The sequence below is a fragment of the Polypterus senegalus genome, chromosome 12 (genome assembly GCF_016835505.1).
Source record: "Polypterus senegalus isolate Bchr_013 chromosome 12, ASM1683550v1, whole genome shotgun sequence".
Taxonomy (NCBI): domain Eukaryota; kingdom Metazoa; phylum Chordata; class Cladistia; order Polypteriformes; family Polypteridae; genus Polypterus; species Polypterus senegalus.
Window position 1 is genome coordinate 106936643 of NC_053165.1, and position 23211 is coordinate 106959853.

The following is a 23211-nucleotide window of genomic DNA, read 5'->3' on the forward strand; positions in this document are numbered from 1 at the left end:
TGTCTTGTTTGTGTCTTAATTTTAATCTTTAATTCTATTTTTAATTTAATTTTCATTTTTTATTTGCACTTCATGTTTTTACACTGTGAACCCTGAGCTTCGCAATTTTGTCTATCTGTATATGGTTGAGATGACAAAGTTTGCTTTGACTTTGAAAATGCACTTCAAATTATGAATGTTTCTCTTAAATACTCTCTGTAGCATACAGTATGTCTAAATATACGCAAAAGAATTGTAGTATAATACTGTACATTATTCTGAATTCATTTTTGTTATATGAAGAATATCATTATATTTCAGATATGCAATGTTTTATTATATCTTAAGTTTGGAAGTAAATCTCTTCAGTTTTTGAATGTACTAAATAAAGCAAAATGATTGTTTTTTGAGGCTGTTTTGACTCCTAGTTAATTTCCACTTATTCTCTATAACGTTCTAAAAATGAAAATATAACACTTAATCAGTAACTGTCCCATTCCAGGATCTGCTATACAGTTATCTATTGCATGTATTATATTGTTACCTTTATTTTTATATTTATCTCTTTTATGTTTAGTTCAAGAAATCACTTTAACATTTTTATTTTTTGTAAAGGTCTTTGATTTCATTGTTCACAGTGAAGATTGGTGCATTGAAAATGTCAAAATTCTGCATTGATTTTTTTTTTTTTTGTTTTATTTTTTTGGAAATTTTTTAGGGTAAAAGGGCTATATATAACCATGTGCAACAAACCTTGATTTGAGGTTTCAATGTGATTTTTTTTTTTCTCCCCCCGTCTTTGGATATTTTATATTTATCCAATTTCTTTCTTGGTTTTTCTTGATCTTGTTTGTGGGTAATGGGATCCTATCAGAGCAGCAGTATATGAAAGGCAGAAATGAATAGTATTTTTATCCCTGCCTTGTCAAACTTGCACTTTTTATTTTTTTCCAAAACTCAGGAGAAAATATTAGTTAAAATGTATGTAGATCCATTAAACTTAAGGTGAAGACTATCTTCTAACAGGAATTGCACCCGAATAAAACCAAGTAAACTGAAAGTACTAACAAGTAATATGTTTATATGCCACACAGAGCATCATACTAAATTATTTTGACCATCCACTATTCTTGATTAAAATGACCTTTGTGACCTAATGGACTATAGTGTAAAATTATTTTGCCTATATGTTTATTCTTCAGAATTTTCATATTTGGTAATGTTTCTGGTTGGTCTTGGTATACAGAGGGGATTGTATGGCGCCAAAGTTCAGCCCTGTTAATTTTTTTCCATGGTAGACAACCAAGCATGCAAACTAAGATGTGAAATAGTTTTTGACCTTCTGTTACCCTAAAAAATAAAATAAGGTGAAAATGAATGATAGGTGTTTGAATTCCTGAGCAGCAGAATGGTACATGGAAAGAAATGTTTGATTGAATTTTTTTTTAATTTCACATAATTATTCATAAATATTAGCAATTAAAATGCCACAGTTGAAGGAAAGCTAAATGCTAAAAATCAAATTGACTTAATTTTGCATTTTATGAATCTTAATAACGAGGAAGCTGGCAGAGATGCTGATACTAGGACACTTTTTAAACATAAAATTCAAGTTAGTTTGAACCACCACTACTTTATACAGTGGTCCTTGAAAGTTTGTGAACCCTTTAGAATTTTCTGTATAAATATGACCTAAAACATCATCAGATTTTCCCTCAAGTCCTAAAAGTAGATAAAGAGAAACCAGTTAAACAAATGAGACAAAAATATTATACTTGGTCATTTATTTATTGAGAAAAATGATCGAATATTACATATTTGCGAATGGAAAAAGTATGTGAACCTCACGGATGATCAGTTAGTTTGAAGGTGAAATTCGAGTCAGGTGTTTTCAATCAATGGGATGACAATCAGGTGTGAGTAGGCACCCTGTGTTATTTAAAGAACAGGGATCTATCAAATTCTGCTCTTCACAACACTTGTTTATTGCTTTCAGTATCTGGTGTGATTACCCCCCTCCCCCCTTTGCAGCAATAACTGCAACTAAACGCTTCGGTAACTTTTATCATTCCTGCACACCGGCTTGGAGGAATTTTAGCCCATTCCTCCGTACAGAACAGCGTCAACTCTGGGATGTTGGTGGGTTTCCTCACATTAACCACTCGCTTCAGGTCCTTCCACAACATTACGATTGGATTAAGGTCAGGACTTTGACTTGGCCATTCCAAAACATTAACTTTATTTTTCTTGAACCATTCTTTGGTAGAACGACTTGTGTGCTTAGAGTCGTTGTCTTGCTGCAAGACCCACCTTCTCTTGAGATTCAGTTCATGGACAGATGTCCTGACATTTTCCTTTAGAATTCTCTGATATAATTCAGAATTCATTGTTCCATCAATGAAGACAAGCTATACTGGCCCAGATGCAGCAAAGCGGGCACCTTCAAACTAACTGCTAATCCTACTGTACTACTGTGATACTGAAAGCAATAAACAAGTGTTGTGAAGAGCAGACTTTGATAGATCCCTGTTCTTTAAATAACACAGGGTGCCCACTCACACCTGATTGTCATCCCATTGATTGAAAACACCTGACTCTAATTTCACCTTCAAACTAACTGCTAATCCTAGAGGTTCACATACTTTTGCCACTCACAAATATGTAATATTCGATCATTTTTCTCAATAAATAAATGACCAAGTATAATATTTTTGTCTCATTTGTTTAACTGGTTTCTCTTTATCTACTTTTAGGACTTGAGTGAAAATCTGATGATGTTTTAGGTTATATTTATGCAGAAATATTGAACATTCTAAAGGGTTCACAAACTTTCAAGCACCACTGTATATTATTACATGTTCTACACAGTGGATAACCCTTATGCTTAATGTCGTTCTGACACACCTAGGTAGTAAAAGCTTCTATTCCAAAATACTGTTTATATATAATAGCTTAGTGTTTAAAACTCTTTCAAGTTCATCACAAAGCTCCCAGATTTGGAATTTAGTGTCCTCTGAAACTTGGTTTTTGGACATGTTGATGCTAACATGTGTAGATTAACACTGATACGTCCTCTGAACTTCTCTTAAATAAAGTCCACCAAATGGGGTCGAGTGCTGAGCCCTATGCTGTAATCCTTTTTCACCTGTGATTGTGTTGCTTCAGCATTTAACTTGCTATTGACCTTCACATCATCAGTAAACCACTTAGAAAGTTTTGAAGTCTTATAGGTAGACAGTGGAGTGGAGTCCATCCTTATAAGGATGCATTTAATTCTGGTACAACATCTGTTTCTTTCAGGGCTTCATAGAGTTACGGAGTGTGGTAAAGTCTCCTCAGAATATCACTGGTACACTGCTCCCTTGTGTTCAGAACATACATGACACATACTGCCATAATTAAAGCTATCCTCACAGCTCTAGATTCTGCGGAAGTTTTTGTCTTTGAATCATAAGGATATTAAATGCCAGTCTTAGAGACAACTATATGAGTTATTTCAATTTACAGGTTTGTCTTTTGATAGTGCTATTAATGTACATTGTTGTACACATACTGTACTTATTGTCTTTTTTTTTGTTCTTTCAGTCTTGCTGTCAGTAATTTGTGGGAGATGATGAAAGTGAGAATATGTACACATGACAAATAGTTTGAACTAGATTTAGGATTTGTCTTAATTAATGTACAGCAAATTGATATAACTCGTAATAAAGGGTTTACAGTTTGTGCAACTTGTAATTCAATAAATTAAAGAAGACATGATAAAGAATACTGTCAAAACAGAGTAACTAAACTCATAAGCCTACTCAGTGTCTACAGTAACACCTGGTGCCAAACCAGAACATAATTTTCTTTTGCCAGCTTTCATCTTTTATACCCACTTTTCCAGTACATGGTTGTTCTAGTATAAGATTTACTTCACTTTATCATTGGTTCATCTACCATTTAAAATGTTTAAGAGGACGCATTTGATTTGCAACACTCACAGTTTGTCAGGCTGACTCAAAAATGGAGCAGTTAACAAAGGTATGCATTGATAGGCATAAGTGATTTTTGAACACAATGAAGAAATAATGAGATGCTGAAGATCGCATTCTGCATAGGGTCTTAGTAAGTAACTACCATTTTACATTGAACTTTCTGTTAAAATAGCAATTTTTACATTTTTTCTCATGTTTTGTATTTGGAATAGACACCGCTGTATGTTTGTACAGTAATCCCTCCTCGATCACGGGGGTTGCGTTCCAGACCCCCCCGCGATAGGTGAAAATCCGCGAAGTAGAAACCATATGTTTGTATGGTTATTTTTTATATATTTTAAGCCCTTATAAACTCTCCCACACTGTTTATAAATATTCCCGCAGAGTTATACAGCATAATCCCTTTGTATTCTCTTAGATATTAGGTAAGATTCATTGAAATTATGTATATAAACACACTGTTTATATACAGTAAAACCTAAATATTATTTTAAAGATATTGAGTGTCTCCGATATCACATATGTTACAGCCATTACGATAGACAGGCCACCGGCAATAAATATGTACAATGCAAGAAAAATAGTATACAGTAAATGTGTGTACAGTGACACTAAACGTACGTACATGTACTAAGTACTGTAAGTAGAAAGCTAATTATGGTTACTCACCAACAATGACACGATGACTTGTCCGATAACAATGAGTTTAATTTTACTGCACAACAAAGGAGAGCATTACAGTTCTTCCAAAGGAGCCACTTCAGGCAATTGTGTAGCACTGCCGTTGTTCTTCTTCTGGCAGTCTTCAATCCAAATCCCTAAAGCAGATTCCATCCAGACTACTGCCTTATTACATCCACTTACAACTCGTTTTGCACCCTGGTTAAAAGGACACTGCGGCCCTTGATCTTATATTCCTTTCCTACTTTTTAAATAAAAAGAATCGTAGCCTTTAACAAATCCAAAACGTTTACCTTTTCGCAATCGTTAACATCTTCCGTTTGCGCTTGGGCATGGCCCCTGAAGCAGTAGCAGATCGTTTTGGAGCCATAATGAAGGACTTGACTATGCACAAAGATAAACACAAAAGAGCACAACTCTTTACACAGTGAAACACATTGATGCTGAATGAGCGAGACAAGACTTCCTGGTTAACACTGCATTCAGCAGGCAGGAACTTAACTGCGTGCTCTGATTGGTTAGCTTCTCAGACATCCGCCAATAGCGTCCCTTGTATGAAATCAACTGGGCAAACTAACTGAGGAAGCATGTACAGGAAGTAAAAAGACACATTGTCCGCAGAACCCGCGAAGCAGCGAAAAATCCGTGTTATATATTTAGTTATGCTTTCATATAAAATCTGCGATAGAGTGAAGCTGCGAAAGTCGAAGCGCGATATAGCGAGGGATTACTGTACTGTAATTTAAGTTATTTAGGAATGTTTTTTGTCTAATGGTATACAAATAAATACAAAGTACAGCAGACTTAAATAAGAAGATGAAGATAATGAATTCTACCAATGAAGGGCCTAATATTTCTGTGTCATTTCCACCTGTGCATTCATTTGATTGTATTAGTTACATAATCCAAACATGTCATATTGAAAAACCTAAGCAAAGTCCTAACAAATGGGAACTCTCTTCTATGTATAAAATGTACAAATTCTAGGCAAATTCCTATAAAATTGTGAACAAAACTTTCTGGGTGTTTCAAATTTAACACTATACAGTATCTTAGAGAGTCCTATATACATACTGTATATTAAAATTATACTTTTCTTGCGTTTTTTAGAAAAGCACAGAGACACTGCAAGGAACGCTCTGAAGAAAAAAGGAATAGGTGGTTCTGTTCAGCATCCTAATCCTAGTGTGAAAAGGTCAGTACAATTCAAATTATTCAAGCTATTCTGAAATGCCTCAGGAAAATATTAAATCCAGTGACACATTGTGTATTAAAAATTGAATAAAGTGAATTATTAGGGTGATGTACTATGCCATACTGCATAATAATGTTGCATCTTTGTTCTCTATTTTTTCATATCGTTATGATTTTTGTACTGTACAGAAAAAGATACCAGACATAGTTAATATACAGATGGAAAGTTTTTGAATGCTGTGTTTGCTCTTAAATCATAAATACTTTTAAATAATTTGTAGTCCCTTTTAAGTTTGTTGTCACCAGGAGAGAGTATGATAGTTTACCTTCAATCCAGCATGTCTTGATTCAGTTTGATCTGTATGTGTGTGTGTGTGTGTGTGTGTGTGTGTGTGTGTGTGTATATATATATTGTGTGTGTGTGTGTGTATATATATTGTGTGTGTGTGTGTGTGTATATATATTGTGTGTGTATGTATGTATGTGTTATGTATATATGTATATATGTATATATGTATGTATGTGTGTGTGTATATATATGTATATATATATATATATATATATATATATATATATATATATATATATATATATATATATATATAAGAACTGCGAATTTTGGATGTGGTTAAAAAAAATGCCTATTGTCATAGTTTAAACCCTAAATATGCCCCCAAAACACTTTAATTTCAAACTCAGCTTAATACATTACCTAAAAATAAAAAATGTAAAGGTAAACCTGTATACTGTACTTCTATGTCTCTTGCAGTGCTTGCATGTAAAATACCGATGTTACCACTATATGTACTGTAATTCATGCAAGCGCGTTTTCATTGCCAGAAGCCTTAGACGGTGCAGCTTTTTTCGGCGGCATCTTGGGGCTTTAACCCTTAAACTGCCCCATACTTGGGGGTGAATGCATCCCTGGATGCCAAATACTTTTTTGCTGCATTTTAAGTAGAGACAGGAACTTTATTCAAACACTTCAAATAAACATGTCTCTTTCAGAAGTAAAAGGAGCTCAATATGCAGTGATTAAAGAATAGATAAGCATCATATGGGAGCACAACACCCAACAGGAGCAGAGAATGTCTGGGGGAGGAGAGAGAAACAAAGCAATCAGCCCCTTACGGCGATTGCACATTAAATACAACAAAGGACAAACAAAACATACACAGTAAATCATGAAAAAGTTCATGGAAAAATGACAACGGATGAAATGTAATGATGAAAATAGATAGTCCAGAGATCTGCAGGTTGAATGGGAATGTACAGATAGTCCTACCAGCAGTTCCTGAAATGGTTAAGACAGGTTCAGGAGCGCTCCTTTCTTTCCAGGATGGACATGAATCCACTTACAGTCCTCATGTACACAGGCAGACGGCAGACAATCCAGACGCGCGAAACGATCCAGGACAAAATGAATAAGTACAGGTAACCCAACAGAAGCCAGGCAGACTTTTTTTTTTTGCTTTTGGTCACTGGCCCCCTTTTTAAAAGCCGTGCTGACATCCTTTGACCTCAGCAAGAGTTTTAGTATTATAATGGCTTTGTTCTTTTTTCTAATGTAAAATAATAATTGTACTTGCAATATATTGTAACTAGCCAACCCGCGGCGTACCATACGCCGCATAATCAGGCCAGTTTTTAATGATTTTAAGCACAGGGAGAAAATTAACATTTGAAAAATTGGTAATGTAATAAATCAGCAAGATAAGCAACATTGTAACAATGCACGGAACGAATCAACACACAATCGTCCGTGACTGAAAACTGGCGGACCGCAATCGCGCCTTCTCTTGCCAGACGGAGGGATGGGGGTGCACGGCGTGGAGTGTGGAACGGGAGGAGAGGAGAAGGACATCCATTCAGCTCCCTCCGTCATGCTAGTCTGCTGAATTCTCATTCAGTATGTACTGCCCGCTCATGTGCCCACCTCCAACTCGTCACTTGAGTCGTTGGCTGCTTTTCTATATATAATCCACCTGACCACAGTAGTAGCGAGGTGGGTGTGCACAAAGGGTAGGGCCGCAACCAGTGGGAGCGTATGAGTCGCACTTAGTGGGAATTCCACGGTTTGCAGCCCAAATGGGGTTCAACGGCTTACCCACGCCTTTCTGCGCCGGGTAGACACACGCTCAATCTCATAATTATTTATTGAATGCTAAAAACTTCTGGAAAGACGCAGTTGTCTAAAATGGGTTGGTGTGAGAATACAACAGTAAGTGAATGAAGAGATGGAACTCTGGGGAGAGCAAAATACAACACAATAGTGAACCCGCGGCATAACAAACGCCGCATAATTATTTATTGATGGTTGAACACTTCTGGAAAGACACAGTTGTCTAAAAAGGGAGGGTTTGAGGATACAACAGAAAGTGAATGAAAAGATGGAACCTGGAGAGAGCAACATATAATTGTCCGTGAGTGAAGAAGACACATGTTTGTCGCGGATGCGAATTGCTGTATGTAGCGTGTAAAACAGTTTGCTATGGTGCACACGGTCGTGCGTCGTAACCGAAAACTCGGTTTTTAAAGACTGCGTACTTCATTGTGTTTTAACCTAAGTTGTAAAGGATTGTTTTAAAGATTCCATGGGATTCCCCTCGCAAACCGTTTCACACGCTGTATACGGCGACTCACCTCCACGAGAAACATGCCTCTATGAACAGTCAAGGTGGCTCGGAGGTACATGAGGCCTCTACGACAGACGAATATAAATGACGCCGTTCTTTCTGTGTCATCTCGCCCGAGTTGGTGGGCGTGGCTCTGCGAGTTGTCGTCATATCCAATGGTCTTGGAGTTGGTGGGTGTGGCTCCCCCCTGCGTGCGCCATCGGTATCTTACTTGTCGGCAGCTTAGTGAATCCACGCCCCTTCCGGCGTGCTTTCCATGGGTGTCTTGCCTTAGTGAATTATATATATAGATGTTGTATATTTATTTGTAGGCCAGCTTTCAAACCTGACTACTCACTTCTCTACAGTATATCTCACTTCAACTTGCAAAATACATGGTCACTATGCGTAATTTGTCAGTCTTGACAGGAACACCATTTGCTTCAGATTTGTCTTTTGTTTTTTTTCTTTTTTTACCCTCAGCAGATGCTAGTATACAGTATGTAAACCATTTCAAAATCTGCCTTTTACTGACAAATATGGCATTGGCACACTGATTTCACAAAAGTAAATAAGGTGGAATTGATGGAACAGCAAGGAAAAGCATTTACACATAATTATACAAGCATTTGCTGGTACAGTATGTTTTGGGAGTGGCAGCTGCATAGTGGTAGTACTGCTGCCTCACAATAAGAAGATCGGGATTTGTGCCCTGTTTTTCCCTGCATAGAGTTTGTTTGGGTTTTTTCTGGGTGGTCCAGTTTCCTCCCTCACTCCAAAGACATGCAGGCTGGGTGAATTGGCCCATGTTTGTGTGTTCACGTTCATGTTCATGATCACTCTGTGATGGACTAGTGCCCCTGTACAAGTGGTGTTCTTTATTTGTACCCTTTGTTTGCTGGGATAGGCCACAGCTGCCCTTTGACCCTACCCTGGATAAGCATTCTAGGAAGATGGATGGATGGATGGATTGATGCATTTTATGTTAGGGTCATCATCAGTATTAATTTCTTAATTTGTAAAATGTGTATGTCTTGCAATGTACTTTTTACTAAGCTTGACTTGATACTTACATTATGACAAATAATGTATTAAGCATGTTTTGAAATATTTATTGCACAATTTGTGTAATTTCTTTTGTAGCACAGACCTTTTAACAATGTTTTATGTATTTGTTTAGTCATAGGAATGTGAAGTTTAACAAGGGTTATGCAGCTTTAAGCCAGAATCCAGAGGATACACTTGTATCTATTGATTCAGATAGGTAAGAATTCTTTTTAGTGATCAATACAATTCTTTTATTTGTCAATGTGTGATTTAAAAGTTTTAAGAAAATATTTTTTCATCTGTCGTTTGCTGTCAAATTACAGAAATTGATATGCTATTTGTTTTAGATTTGGTCAAAGAACTTATTGAATTAAAATACATCTAAGATGTCCAGAATCAAAAGCTATTTTGTTGATGCACTGCTGATCAATTTTTCATACCACCTGCATCAGTAAGAAGTGATAAAATCTTGTATATCATTTGGTGACCACTAGGATGTTCAATTATCAGTTACCTGCAGCTGCATGCTCTTAAATTTGATAGCATTTTACCTTTTAATCCCTATCTGTCTTCCTGCTTCCTGTGTTTTACTTGTTATTGGCATTGGTTTTGATATTAGTATTTTGCCGATGGTTATTTTTTTTGAAAAATATGGCATACTTACTGCATTTCACTTGTAAGGTAAAACCCTTTATAATTTATGATTGTTGCTTCTATGTATTTTTTACATAACTGAATGAAGTGCCCTGCACCTTTTTGTGTATTGTTGCTGGAAGAAATTGTTCTTTTGCTTTAAGGTCAAAGGAATGTTTAGAGGTAGTTTATGAAGCTATTTGCACAATTATACTGTGTCATTGTTTATTCATTTTTGTAAGGTTAAAATTAAATACATAAAATGCAGTATGTGTGCGTTTATCATTTCAACAGCAATATTAAAAGTACTGGTAAATTTCGTTAAAACAAACTCCCAGGGACTTAAAAAATATTTCATTGTCATGACATTCCGCATTTATTACTATAGTGCTTTCTTTAACTTGCATCCAGGTGTATGCAATCATTTCAATAGCGTCTTTTGCATTAATTTTAATCTCCTCCTGCCTACAAGTTATGCTGATGAGAATTTTTCTCAACATTTCCTTGCCATAATACACTTTCAGGGTGAGAATGATGCCCAAATCCAATGGCTGAAGCACTACTGTGCAATTGGGTGGGAGGATTTCAACGTGAACATTAAATGTGGAAGCATGTTGTGTGCAGCGCAGTTATCAATCAGAAGCCAAATCATCATTTTCTTCTTCATATTGTGAGGTTTCTGAACTCTTTTGAGACTTGAGATTGCAGCGTCTGTGGAAGATTGTTTGTCCGTTGCTGGGGCAGGGCAATAGCAGGCTCACAGAAGCGAATCCTAAAAGATCAGGGTCACGCTATAAGTCCCTGTCTTGCACTGCAAAACATGAGGCTTAGTCTCAGTGATTTAGCAAAACCAGCTTTATTCAGCTTGAAACAGGAATGGCACACTTATTTATTGTAGCGGATTCTGCCACTCTGCTATACACAGATACAGCAGTCAGGCAGGGTCGTGGCCAGATCAGTGATTAAGTAATGTTCCTTGCATCACCCATCGATATCTTTTCTGTTTGCTTTGGCGGAGAGATGCAGCATAGCTTTGAGCGACAGATAAACAGTCTTCCATCGACGCAGAGATCAGACTTCGGGATCGCTCTTTGACGTGCTGTCTAGTTGGGGGAGGTCCCAAGAGAGTTTACAGACCTCGACATTTTCTTGAATGAGTGCTGCATTAATAGGAATGTTTCTTGAACGAGCATCACTGAACCACATAAAAACTGCTTTTTCGCAATCTTCAAATGCAGCAGTTGACATACGTTTGCAACCCAAGATTTTTCTTCTTTTTTTGCTCGGTCTTTCAAGAAAGTTGACCGCGTCGAGGGCGAAATTCCAAATTCACTGTCGTCTTTTTTTTCTTTTTGCCGCAATCGAGAGCTGCAAAAATGTAAACTTTATTTTTTCTAATATGAACTGTTACCGTTTTTTCGTGTCTACCGTTTCTGTAGGACGGTGACAATGAGTTAAATTCCCATGGATGTTTTTCAAATGTTGACGAGCAAGAAGCAAAAGATATCACTGAAAACCGCATGAAACAAAAAAGTCAAAATAACAAAAACAGCATGAGAAAAGTTCAAAGAAAGAAAAAATATTACAGTGTTTCTGTTTGGGGATTGTTGTGCACAACTGAGCGGCGACCACAGAACAAACTGCTCTGTGGATGATTCATTCAGGCATTTCATGGTCTTTTGGGCACTGCGTTGTAATGAAAGTATCTGCTGAATGTACTTCGTAGTAACGAGATTTCTGTTGACTCGTGTCTTATGGGGAAGCTGTTGGGACCATAAAAATACTTCGTTGTAATGAAAATTTCGTTGTAAAGATATTCGTTGCAACGTAATTGTACCTGTATAATGAAATGCTCAGTTTGTTCTTTGCCTGATTTTGAGGTACAGCATGACATTTCAATCAAGTCGGCAGTGAGCACTGCCATAAAGATCACAATCAAGCAGGTAAAAATGTATTCTCCAAATAATTTTTAAGAAATTAGATTTAATCAGAACCTCATTTATTTATTTAATTCGAGACATCCACGCATCCAAAGTGTGATCCTACAACGACCTAAAGTAAAAGGTGGCATGGCACTGCCTAACTTTAAATTTCATTACTTGGTGACAAATATACAAGCTAAAAAAACCTGGACATTGACACAAATTGATGAACACGCACAAGCTTTGTCAGCAATAGATAAAATCCTGCCGTACTTCTTTATATACTTTGCTTTGTACCCCGGTAAATATAAGTTATCGCCAATATACTAACAACCCAATTGTGCTTTATTCACTTAGAATGTGGATCTAGTGTGAGAAGCAGTTCAAGATGGAGAACCTTTTTATCTGTTGCACCTCTATGCAATAACCACCTTTTTCCACTGTCTCAAACTTACACAGTTTTTAATGTTTGAAAAACATATGGGGTTAAATCATTTAGAGAATTGTGTATAGTAGAGATACACAATGATATTGGATTAATATCTGTGTTAGTTAATAATGCGTTAACATAATTTCATCTGTTATTGGACTGATGACTAAATTTGACTGGTAATTCAAACAGATTATTTGATGATGCATTCACTGTTTTCCGGATGGGTAAGATGTTTAGGTGACGCTGAGCTACTGTGCGAAAATGTCTGCAGTGTGGATGTTTTTCAGAGTAAGTGAAAGCGACATAAAATATTCTATTTGTAACACTTGTTTGATGAATGTCTTGCACAGAGGTACTAAAGTGAGAAACTTTAATACCACCAACTTAATTACACACTTGAAGATGCGTCATCCTGATAGATGTATGTAATTCCTCAGAGAAAAAGAGGAGAATCCTGTGCCACCTTCCACAAAAACTGCAGTTGCTCAGTCTGTTGATCAGTTACTTGAAAAATCAAAACAAGGATTGTAAAGGTGATGGAATTTATTGCTGTGGATGATCAGCCATTTTCTGTTGTAGAAGATATGGGATTTTGAAGGCTGGTTGAGCATCTCAAGTCCCATTACCTGATACTCAGTTGCCATTATTTCTCTAATGTAGCATTTCCAGAGCTACATCATAATGTGGAAAGTCATGAGCACAAACTCCTTGCTGATGATATTGTAGCTATAAGCTTTACCACTGATACATGGATATCTGATACGAGTCCTGTGTGTATGTTTAGTTTACCTGCTCAGTGGATCAACAGCAATTTTGAGTTACAGAGCGCAATCTTGCACGCCCATTAAAAGAATGTTTGAAACATTGAAAACACTCAAAGAGGATGTTCATGTAACCCTAAGGGACAGCACACATAATACTGCAAAAGCTGTGGAGTAGTGCAGGATCCATAGTTTGCTAATACTTTACAGATTGCTGTGAATGACAGTGTACTATCCCAGCGAAGTGTTTCAGTTGGCAATTAGCAGAAAAGTAGTTGGTCATTTTAAACATTTTCAATTAGCCAACACTCATTTCAAAACTACAAAAACTAAACTTTCTATGCAGCCGAAAGTGCTTCAATAAGATGTTTTGACTAGAAGGAATAGCACCTTTTATATGCTGTAAAGCTTGCTGCAGCAGAAAAGAGCCCTTGGGGCTTACACCACCAATTTTGAGTTACTTGCAACTCTAATCACACCCCTTGCTCTGTTTGAACAAGTGACAAAAGAAATTTGCCAATCTGAAGTCCTGGCTTCAAACATTATTCCCTTAGTTAATACATTAAAATGACTGTTGACTAAGGGTGCGCATACTGACTTTGGAGTCAAAACCAGTAAAAATGTCTTCTTGGAGGCTATAAACAATAGTTTCTTTGAAATTTACACAGAAACCATGTACACTATTGTAGACCTGAGATACAAGAATCGCTATGTCGATGCAGAGTTAAAATCACTGACACTCAAAATGTTGCAAGCTCAGATGAAACTTGCATTGAGCAAGATGCAAACAAGTGACTTACAGGTCGATTGTCCACAACAGAAGAATGTCAAGATAAATGACAAGATGACACACTCTTCGAAATATACAGCAAACTTCTTGGAGAGAACACATTGACACCTTGGGAAAACAGCTGGATGGCAGGAGAAGCGAGTTTCCCCCCCCAATTGTATAAGTGGTTTGAGTTGCACCATTTAACAAAGTCCTTGATTAGGTTCCTGTACTGCTCCTCCTCCTGCCCACTCCTAATGCAGCCCACGATAGCAGTGTCATCAGCGAACTTTTGCACATGGCAGGACTCCGAGTTGTATTGGAAGTCCGATGTGTATAGGCTGAACAGCACCGAAGAAAGTACAGTCCCCTGCGGCGCTCCTGTGTTGTTGACTACAATGTCAGACCTGCAGTTCCCGAGACGCACATACTGAGGTCTGTCTGTAAGAGAGTCCACGATCCATGACACCGGGTATGAATCTACTCCCATCTCTGTCAGCTTGTCCCTAAGAAGCAGAGGTTGGATGGTGTTGAAGGCGCTAGAGAAGTCCAGAAACATAATTCTTACAGCACCACTGCCTCTGTCCAAGTGGGAGAGGGATCGGTGTAGCATATAGGTGATGGCATCCTCTTCTCCCACCTTCTCCTGGTATGAGAACTACAGAGGGTCAAGGGCGTGGCAGACCTGTGGCCTCAGGTGGTGAAGCAGCAGCCGCTCCATGGTCTTCATCATATGTGATGTCAGAGCGAAAGGCTGGAAGCCATTCAGCTCACTAGGATGTGATACCTTTGGGACTGGGGTGATGCAAGATGTTTTCCAAAGCCTCAGGACTCTCCCCTGTTCCAGGCTCAGGTTGAAGATGCGCTGGAGAGGACTCCCCAGCGCACAGGCCTTCAGTAGTTGTGGCGATACTCCATCTGGACCCACTGCTTTGCTGGCATGAAGTCTCCTCAGCTCTCTGTTCACCTCTGCTGCTGTAATTGTGGGTGGGGATGTCTCTCCTATTGCTGGTATCAGCAGAAGGATGGGTGGAGGGTGCAGTACTCCGAGGTAAGAGTGGGTTAGGGTGGTCAAACCTGTTAAAAAAGTTGTTTATTTGGTTTGCTCTCTCCACGTCTCTCTCGATAGTGGCACCCCGCTTCGAGCTGCAGCCAGTGATGATCTTCATCTCATCCCACACTTCCTTCATGCTGTTAATTTGCAACTTGTGCTCCAGCTTTCTCCTGTACTGCTCCTTGGACTCGGAGTTCCTTCTGCACACGCTTGAGCTGATGCTAATCACCGCCTTCAAAAGCCCTTTTCTTCTGGTTCAAAAGGCCCTTGATGTCACTTGTAATCCATGGTTTGTTGTTAGCATAGCAGCGTACTGTTCTTACTGGAACTACAATGTCCATACAGAAGTTGATGTAGTCAGTAGTTCAGTCAACAACCTCCTCAATGTTCTCACTATATGATCCCTGCAGGATATCCCAGTCTGCAGTTCTAAAGCAGTCTCTCAGAGCAGAGTATATTTAAATAGAATATTTACAGAATATTTTTAAATAGAAGCATTGGATATTCAGTTGGTTCAGAAAATTTTCAGGCCCTTTCATTTTTTGTATACTTTATTGTGCTGTAGATTTAATTTTAAATAGATAAATGTATCATTTTTGGCCATCAATATGCACTCAATAACTCATAATATCAATGTGAAAACATTTTCAGAAATTTTTACAAATTTGTTAATCAAAAACTTTTTTTATTTTAAAACATTTTGCTGTTGCACTTCATATGGTCCGGTCCATCCTATTTGTTTTAACTATCCATGAGATAATGACACCAGTGGCAAACTGAATTGATAGGACATTGTTTAGAAAGGCATATAAGGTCCCACAATTCACACTTCATTTCAGGACAAAAATCAATCCATGAAGTCCAAAGATCTGGCAAAACCGAGTAACAAGGCAGGAAAGACCTTGGTCAGGGAAGTGACCAAGAACCCAATGGTCACTCTAACAAAGCTTCAGAAGTCCATTGCTTAGATGTAAAAACCTGTCAGAAGGAGAGCCATCTCAGCAGCAGTAATCTATCAATCAGGTGTTGATGGTAGAGTGATAACCGCCGCTTGGGGTCTGCCATATAGAATTTAAAGGACTTTTAGAGCAAGAGGAACGTACTGTTTTTGCTTCCCTACTGTGATATATAACTGCCTTAGTTATTTTATTTTTCTGTGTTTTTCAGTGAAGCAGAATTGGAATCTCAGTACTCTTCAGGATATTCCTCTGCAGAAGTGAGTAGTTGTTGCAGTCAGCTGATACTCTTGGTATTTCAGAAATACAGTGGGTACGGAAAGTATTCAGACCCCCTTCAATTTTTCACTCTTTGTTATATTGCAGCCATTTGCTAAAATCATTTAAATTAATTATTTTCCTCATTAATGTACACACGGCACCCCATATTGACAGACCAAAAAAATGAATTCTTGAAATTGTTGCAGATTTATTAAAAAAGAAAAACTGAAATATCACATGGTCCTAAGTATTCAGACCCTTTGCTCAGTATTTAGTAGAAGCACCCTTTTGAGCTAATACAGCCATGAGTCTTCTTGGGAAAGGTGCAACAAGTTTTTCACACCTGGATTTGGGGATCCTCTGCCATTCCTCCTTGCAGATCCTCTCCAGTTCTGTCAGTTTGGATGGTAAATGTTGGTGGACAGCCATTTTAGGTCTCTCCAGAGATGCTCAATTGGGTTTAAGTCAGGGCTCTGGCTGGGCCATTCAAGAACAGTCACAGAGTTGTTGTGAAGCCACTCCTTCGTTATTTTAGCTGTGTGCTTAGGGTCATTGTCTTGTTGGAAGGTAAACCTTCGGCCCAGTCTGAGGTCCTTAGCACTCTGGAGAAGGTTTTTGTCCAGGATATCCCTGTACTTGGCCGCATTCATCTTTCCCTCGATTGCAATTAGTCGTCCTGTCCCTACAGCTGAAAAACACCCCCACAGCATTATGCTGCCACCGCCATGCTTCACTGTGGGAACTGTATTGGACAAGTGATGAGCAGTGCCTGGTTGTCTCCACACATACTGCTTAGAATTAAGGCCAAAAAGTTCTATCTTGGTCTCATCAGACCAGAGAATCTTATTTCTCACCATCTCAGAGTCCTTCAGGTGTCTTTTAGCAAACTCAGTGAGTTATATATACAGGTATATATATATATATATATATATATATAGTATATATGAATTGTTTTATTCTTTGAATGCTTCTATGGGAAAGAGACTAATATTTGATTGATAGTAAAATTTTGACTTTCGTACAGATACCAGCTTTTGTACCAGAGTACTGGTACCGCAGCAAATAATGAATAACTTTGTGTTTTCCTCAAAATAAATTTCAAAACTAATGTTTTTTCTCAAAAAATATGTTAACAAAGCTGAACTGAAAGCACATAACTATAGTAACTGTAGCTGTGTTTATCCAGAGTTACCAAAGTTCTGCTTTTAATTTTCTTCATAGGAAGCTTCAAGCACCAGTGTGACATGTGATGAAATAATTCCACAGACAAAATATTTTTGTTTTAAACATTTTAGTAAAAATTCAAGGCAGAATAGTTAACACAAAAATAGATTTAAAAATTGATAAAGCAAAGAAAAGAATAATTCTTCTTTTAGAAAGTTCTGTTTAATGCTTATAAATCTTGTTTCATTTCTCTAAATTTGGTCACACAGTCGTACTTGAGGCACGTTAGACATGGTCAGAAAACTTTATGCCATCTCCTATTTGCAAACATACCTAATAGTCCATGCTAGCAGTAAGACTATTTCCTAACTGACTTAACACTGCTCTACAGATATGGCTAAGAAAGTTCTATCTCATGTTAAGTTACAGGGGGTAAAAGGCTGTACCATATTCTAGGTTCCTAAAAGAAACTAATGTTCTCTAGGAATCAAGCAAACACTATATGAATTTAACGTCAAATATTAACTGTGTAAGATAGGCTCTTACAGTAACAGCAGGGAAGAACAACATGGGTTCATGTAATGGAGGTTGAAATCACTGATTTTTTATTCACGTATTCGGACTGCAGTCTTATTGCTCTGGTCAAGAAAGATGCCTTATGTAGTGCAGCAGTAAACAAACCTTGGCTAACATTTGATTTTCTGCTAGTCACACCACACAAATGAAGCATCACTTGCAGAGAGTCACCACACCTACTCTATGCAGTCCTTGCCCCTCTCACTTTTTTTTTTATTTTTTTATTAATTCTTTTAATACCCAGCTCTTACTTTTTAGTAAAGGCAGCATAAAGCAATTTCAGTCACATTTTTCAATTAGTAAAATGATCACATTTTGCATTATGCTGGTATAGTACAGTTTTAACAATTTGGTAATTCAATACTTTTTTGTTTACATGTATTTTGTGCAATACTAAAGGAGACTCCTGATCCCTTGTTTTTGGTTTTAAGGAGCTTGAAGGAGCTACAAAAGTATTTATATAAACTTGTGCTTTCATCACTCCACAGACAATTTTTCAGAAGTGGAAGGAGTTTAGTACAGTTACAGTGATCTTTAAAGGATGTCTGTTCTTGTGGAGAGTAACAAGATTGTTGCATACAGTGACCAAGGAAATTACAATTATGTCTAGAGTGACAGCTAGTGATCCACAACCCTTTTTTTTATATTTGATTCCTGTTTCTGTGAGTGTTTTTAAAAGGAAAAATGCTGAACAAGAGGGTATTCACAGGAAGTTAAAAAGTAGGAAAGCACTAAGCTTCCAAAAAAAAAAAAAAATTGCTTCCTTTACTAAGTTTGGGGCACAGTCGAAAAGCTTAACTCGTACATCCATTATTGAAACCAAGATAGTTGCTGAGTATTGATCAACATTACACACACACTGTAAAATAGTTATGCACGTTATCTTTGAACAAAACACCAATTTCCTGACTGACCAAGTCACAGTAAACTTTTTATGCCACATTGATGATGGTTGATTTTATTTTTGACTTTCGCATTTACGTGAGAATTCACACAAGTCAATAGAAAATTAACCCTTATCACGAGAAAAATAATACAAGGAAATGCAATTAATGATTTTTTCCAGATCCCTTTTGTTGTCATAAACATGGGGCAGAAACGCAGTAGATGTGGCTCAATTCAACAGATGTCTTTTAAGCTTTTCCTCTGTGCCCCATACCCTCTGTTGTAAAGCACCACAATGGGCAAGTAAAGAAGTGAGAAGTAACTTCAACTTGAAAAATACCAAACATATCCTTTTAATTATGGAAAATAAAATTTTGATTTAGGAATTCTTTTTCTTGCTCCATAGGTAAATCAAGAGCTTAACAGACAATTATTGCAAGATGGATATAGACTGGATGAGATTCCTGATGATGAGGACCTTGACCTGATTCCACCAAAGCCTGTGTCTGCCTCATGTGCTTGTTGCTGCATTGATGTTCCCTCCTGTACAATTCAATAATTTTTTCCAGAGGTTGAGAAACGCTTATCTTCCTTTTGCAGTGAAGCCTCCAACCTGATTAAATGTTACAGAAAGCTGAATGAACACTATTGTTACAAAATTATCTAGTATGAAGGAGTGTCAGCTTTAAAATCTGCACAAGTTTTTTTTTCCAAAAAGAAACACATAGCTATACTTTCTTTTCATTAAATATTCTGAATTATATCAGAAATTGCTCACTTAAAAATAAACCTGTAACTTAACAGCATAGTGACACTGTTTTGACTGTTTTAGTCTGAGTTGTGTAATTACAGTAAGTATTGTACAGTTTTATTGAAAATATAACACTTTGATTCACTCATTGCTTAGAATATAATTATATAATCATGACTGACTTAAATGTATTCTACATATTTTTTTCCTGTACATTTTATTTCTTAGACCAAGAGCCAATTTGGTCAAGTCTTCAACTTTAGAATACTGGTTCATGTTACTGTAATCACCATCATTTCTTCTTCTTCCTCTTTATCTTTTCCCACTTCTATGTTTTGGCATTTTAACCAGACTTGGGAGCAGATCCAAAATGGACACTGGGTTACTGCAATCACCATGTATTAACAGCAAAACTTTATAGAAGAGCCCTGTAGTGCTGCCCTGCCCTGTAGTGACTTCAGGTACTGTTAAATCTTTGGGCTACATTTGGTAAATTGACTGACACTTTCCTTGGTGAACTTGGGCTTTTCAATTTTTTTTTTTGCTTGTTTTTGTTTGGTTCTTCTTTAATGTGCTAATTTTGCACTTGGTGCCCTCTTTCCAACTTTTCACTCACTCAAAAAAACAAACAGCCAGGACCAAAATGATTTCTAGGATTGGGGTGGGCTGCAAACATCATGGAGCCACCAAGACACACTTCTGTTGGGCACTTCTATTTTATTTTATGTTCATTACAAGACAGTTCCCTATTTATTTTAGGTCAGTAATAGTTCATAAAGAACTGAGCTGGTTGGTCACTTGTTTGATTTTAATTCAGTAATTGTTTGATCAACATCTATCAAGTTTTTTTTAACATTTTAAAAATTCTGAGCTGGCACTTGTGTGAGTGAGTGTGTGTGTGTATACTGTATGTTTGTGTATAATATATATATATATATGATATATTTTTTAACCATAACCTTTTAAATGGCAATACATTTTTTTTTATTTTGTCATCTTCATCTTTTAAAACCTATATGTTAAAATAGTCAGAAATAAGAAGGAAAAACACTGAAATGTAACATACAAAGCATTGCATTTTTTAAAATATTGTAATCTGCTTAAACTTGCCATTTTCATCATATTATCATTTAATCACTCATTTTAAAGTTGATTTTACCCAGTTTCTGTGTAAACATTTTAAAGTCCTTTTAAACCTTTCTTTGTGCCACTGAAGATGAAAGAATGTATAGTATTTTAAATTATCAATGGTGTAATTTCAACTGTTCTGCCTAGCAAGCCATTCATGAATGTTCATTGCACATTTATGAATGCAGGACAGAATTTCAGAGATTAATTCAGTTTGTATGAAGAAAGGAGAAGGTATTTTTGTCATGGACTTGGCAAATATTTTAGAATGCACATTTCTACACAGAAATTAAGTTTGAAAGATAGATTGTGGTAGCAGGCTGTTTTGTGTGACTTTAAGTCCTAGCAAGCCAACATCAAGGGAAACCGAAAGATAGAGCTTTAAAAAAGCAAATGTAGGACTGCTGTAGCTGCTTGTGATTTCTCTGAAGACAATCATTAAACCATACTCAAGGAAATGCATGTTTTTGATTTTACTCTGCATATATCCTTTGTGGTTTACTAAAAAAACAATATATTTTCTACTTTATTACCCTCTTGTTTAGTAGATTATGTCAGCTTTTCAAATAAAAACGGATGTCTTTGTATTCCCAGGGCTCATTATATTGGACCAGAAACACTACAAATTGAGCGCCAGTGGAGTGGAAAATGAAAAGCTATTGTCACGTGCATCAAGTCTCAACATTCACATTTATACATATGCATTTAGCCCTTTTGCATCCATAAAAAATAACAGTTTAGTTATTCAAGTTTTAGAATTTCTTGTTACAGTAAGGTACATATATAGTAAAGTACTTTCAATCCAGGTTTTGCTAACATGACTTTTTACTGGAGGACTGCAATGTATAAACAAAGACATGTCAGATGGAACTGCTGTTTTAGTATTCATGCTTAACAATTATTCAGTCATGGATACAGTCCGTTTTTGTCAGCTAATCATTCAAAGTACAGTTTAAAATAATTATTCATTAGGATTTAATCCTTTTGGACATAATGGTGTCTTCATCTGCTATTGCTTATCTCATGTGGGCTTTGGAGATAAATGTAAATGAAAAGAAGCAAAGTAAGGAAGATGCTGTAACAATTTGGATGTAACCCATGTTATTTATATTTAAGCTTCTCAGTGGCCTTAGTGAGCTGAACCCTGTCTTAAGACCTCTGTGTCACTGTTGCCAAGTCTGGTTGAAAATGTGCTTTACTGTGGCAGAAAGACAACCCTGGCTGAAATACATTTACACAAGCCATTATGAAAGCCTTACATGATGAAGTCAGCACACTTAGAAATTACCTGCACTGCTGAGTATTTTTGATTGTGTGCAAACAAACGTATGACACCAGCACTGTGTGTAACTGACAGTATGTATAAGATTTTTTTTATATTTGGGTATATGTCTGTGCAGTGTGTTGTACAAGTTTTGGAGTCTGGCATTATGGAAGTCCGAAAGGTAAGAAAAAGTACTTTGAGGGAAGATGACAAGATGATGGAATTGTTTTTAAGTCGTCAAATGAAAAAGTCATTGTGTTTGTAATACATACTTATAAAAAAAAAAAATAATACACAGAACAATGACATCACTAATTGTCTCATTAGAGACATGTATCTTTTGGTTATCAAATGATTTGCTGGTGAAACAGGGTGTCTATGGGTATGTCATAAGGAAAACAAATAATCTTACAAGTCAAAGAAAACTCTAGTGTTTATATATGCTGAACTGACTATAATAATTTAAAAGCAAAACATTTTATTTACAATGTAAATGTGAGAAATACTTTATTTTAATAGGAATATCCTCTTAACTTTAAAAGTCCATTACGCCCATACTAACGTGGTCAGCTGAAGAGCTGTTTTGAGGGACATTCTAAATTCGAATCTTCTATACAAAAAATAGGGCAGGAGACCCAGTGTTACTAAAGCAATCTGTCCGATTACCAAAATGTGATATAATTTTTTTGAATTGATTTGAAATCTTATTTTTGATCCAGTATCACATTTTGGTAATTGAATGGATGTTTATATTTGTATGTTAGTTTCCATTTGATTATACTATTGAATTTTTTTTCTAATTAAATCTGAACCTTTGCCTTTAATTTTCAACTTTATTCTAGATACTTTTTTAAACATAATTTTGGGGCATCAGGATGCATTTGTTTTCATTTGATGCATTTGTGATTTATGTACACTTGAAACAAAAAGTATTGCAGTTTAATTTTGTGCTTGGGTGCACAAGGTGCTGAAAAGTTTGTTTTGTATTAGTCTGAATTCTTAGCTGTATGCTATGCAACAATTTTCAAACATAATGACATAATTTTGAGTATGGAGTGTTTACTTGCTGTGTTTGTTACAACGTTTTAGGTGGTCTTTTAAGTCCTAGTTAAATTCCTCATTTTTATACTTGAATTAATTTACATTTTTGTCAGCATTCTT

The 23211-nt window shown here is 36.6% G+C and overlaps 1 protein-coding gene across 3 annotated transcripts in view; it reads left to right on the plus strand.

Moving 5' to 3' along the window:
• fam219b (family with sequence similarity 219 member B) overlaps window positions 1–22338 on the plus strand; it is a 43745-nt gene extending 21407 nt beyond the window's left edge. The window contains exons 3-7 of one of the 3 annotated variants that reach the window (XR_005636008.1): window positions 5748–5832; window positions 9627–9710; window positions 16233–16281; window positions 19314–20119; window positions 21381–22338. Coding sequence is in view for 2 of the 3 variants with exons in the window: in XM_039773171.1 (XP_039629105.1) it covers window positions 5748–5832; window positions 9627–9710; window positions 16233–16281; window positions 19314–19466 (371 nt within the window). In the remaining variant the exon portion in view is untranslated. Of the gene's footprint in view, window positions 1–5747; window positions 5833–9626; window positions 9711–16232; window positions 16282–19313; window positions 20284–21380 lie in introns of those variants that run through there. The other 2 variants (XM_039773171.1, XM_039773170.1) reach the window with 2 other exon arrangements.
• Window positions 22339–23211: the final 873 nt, after the last annotated feature.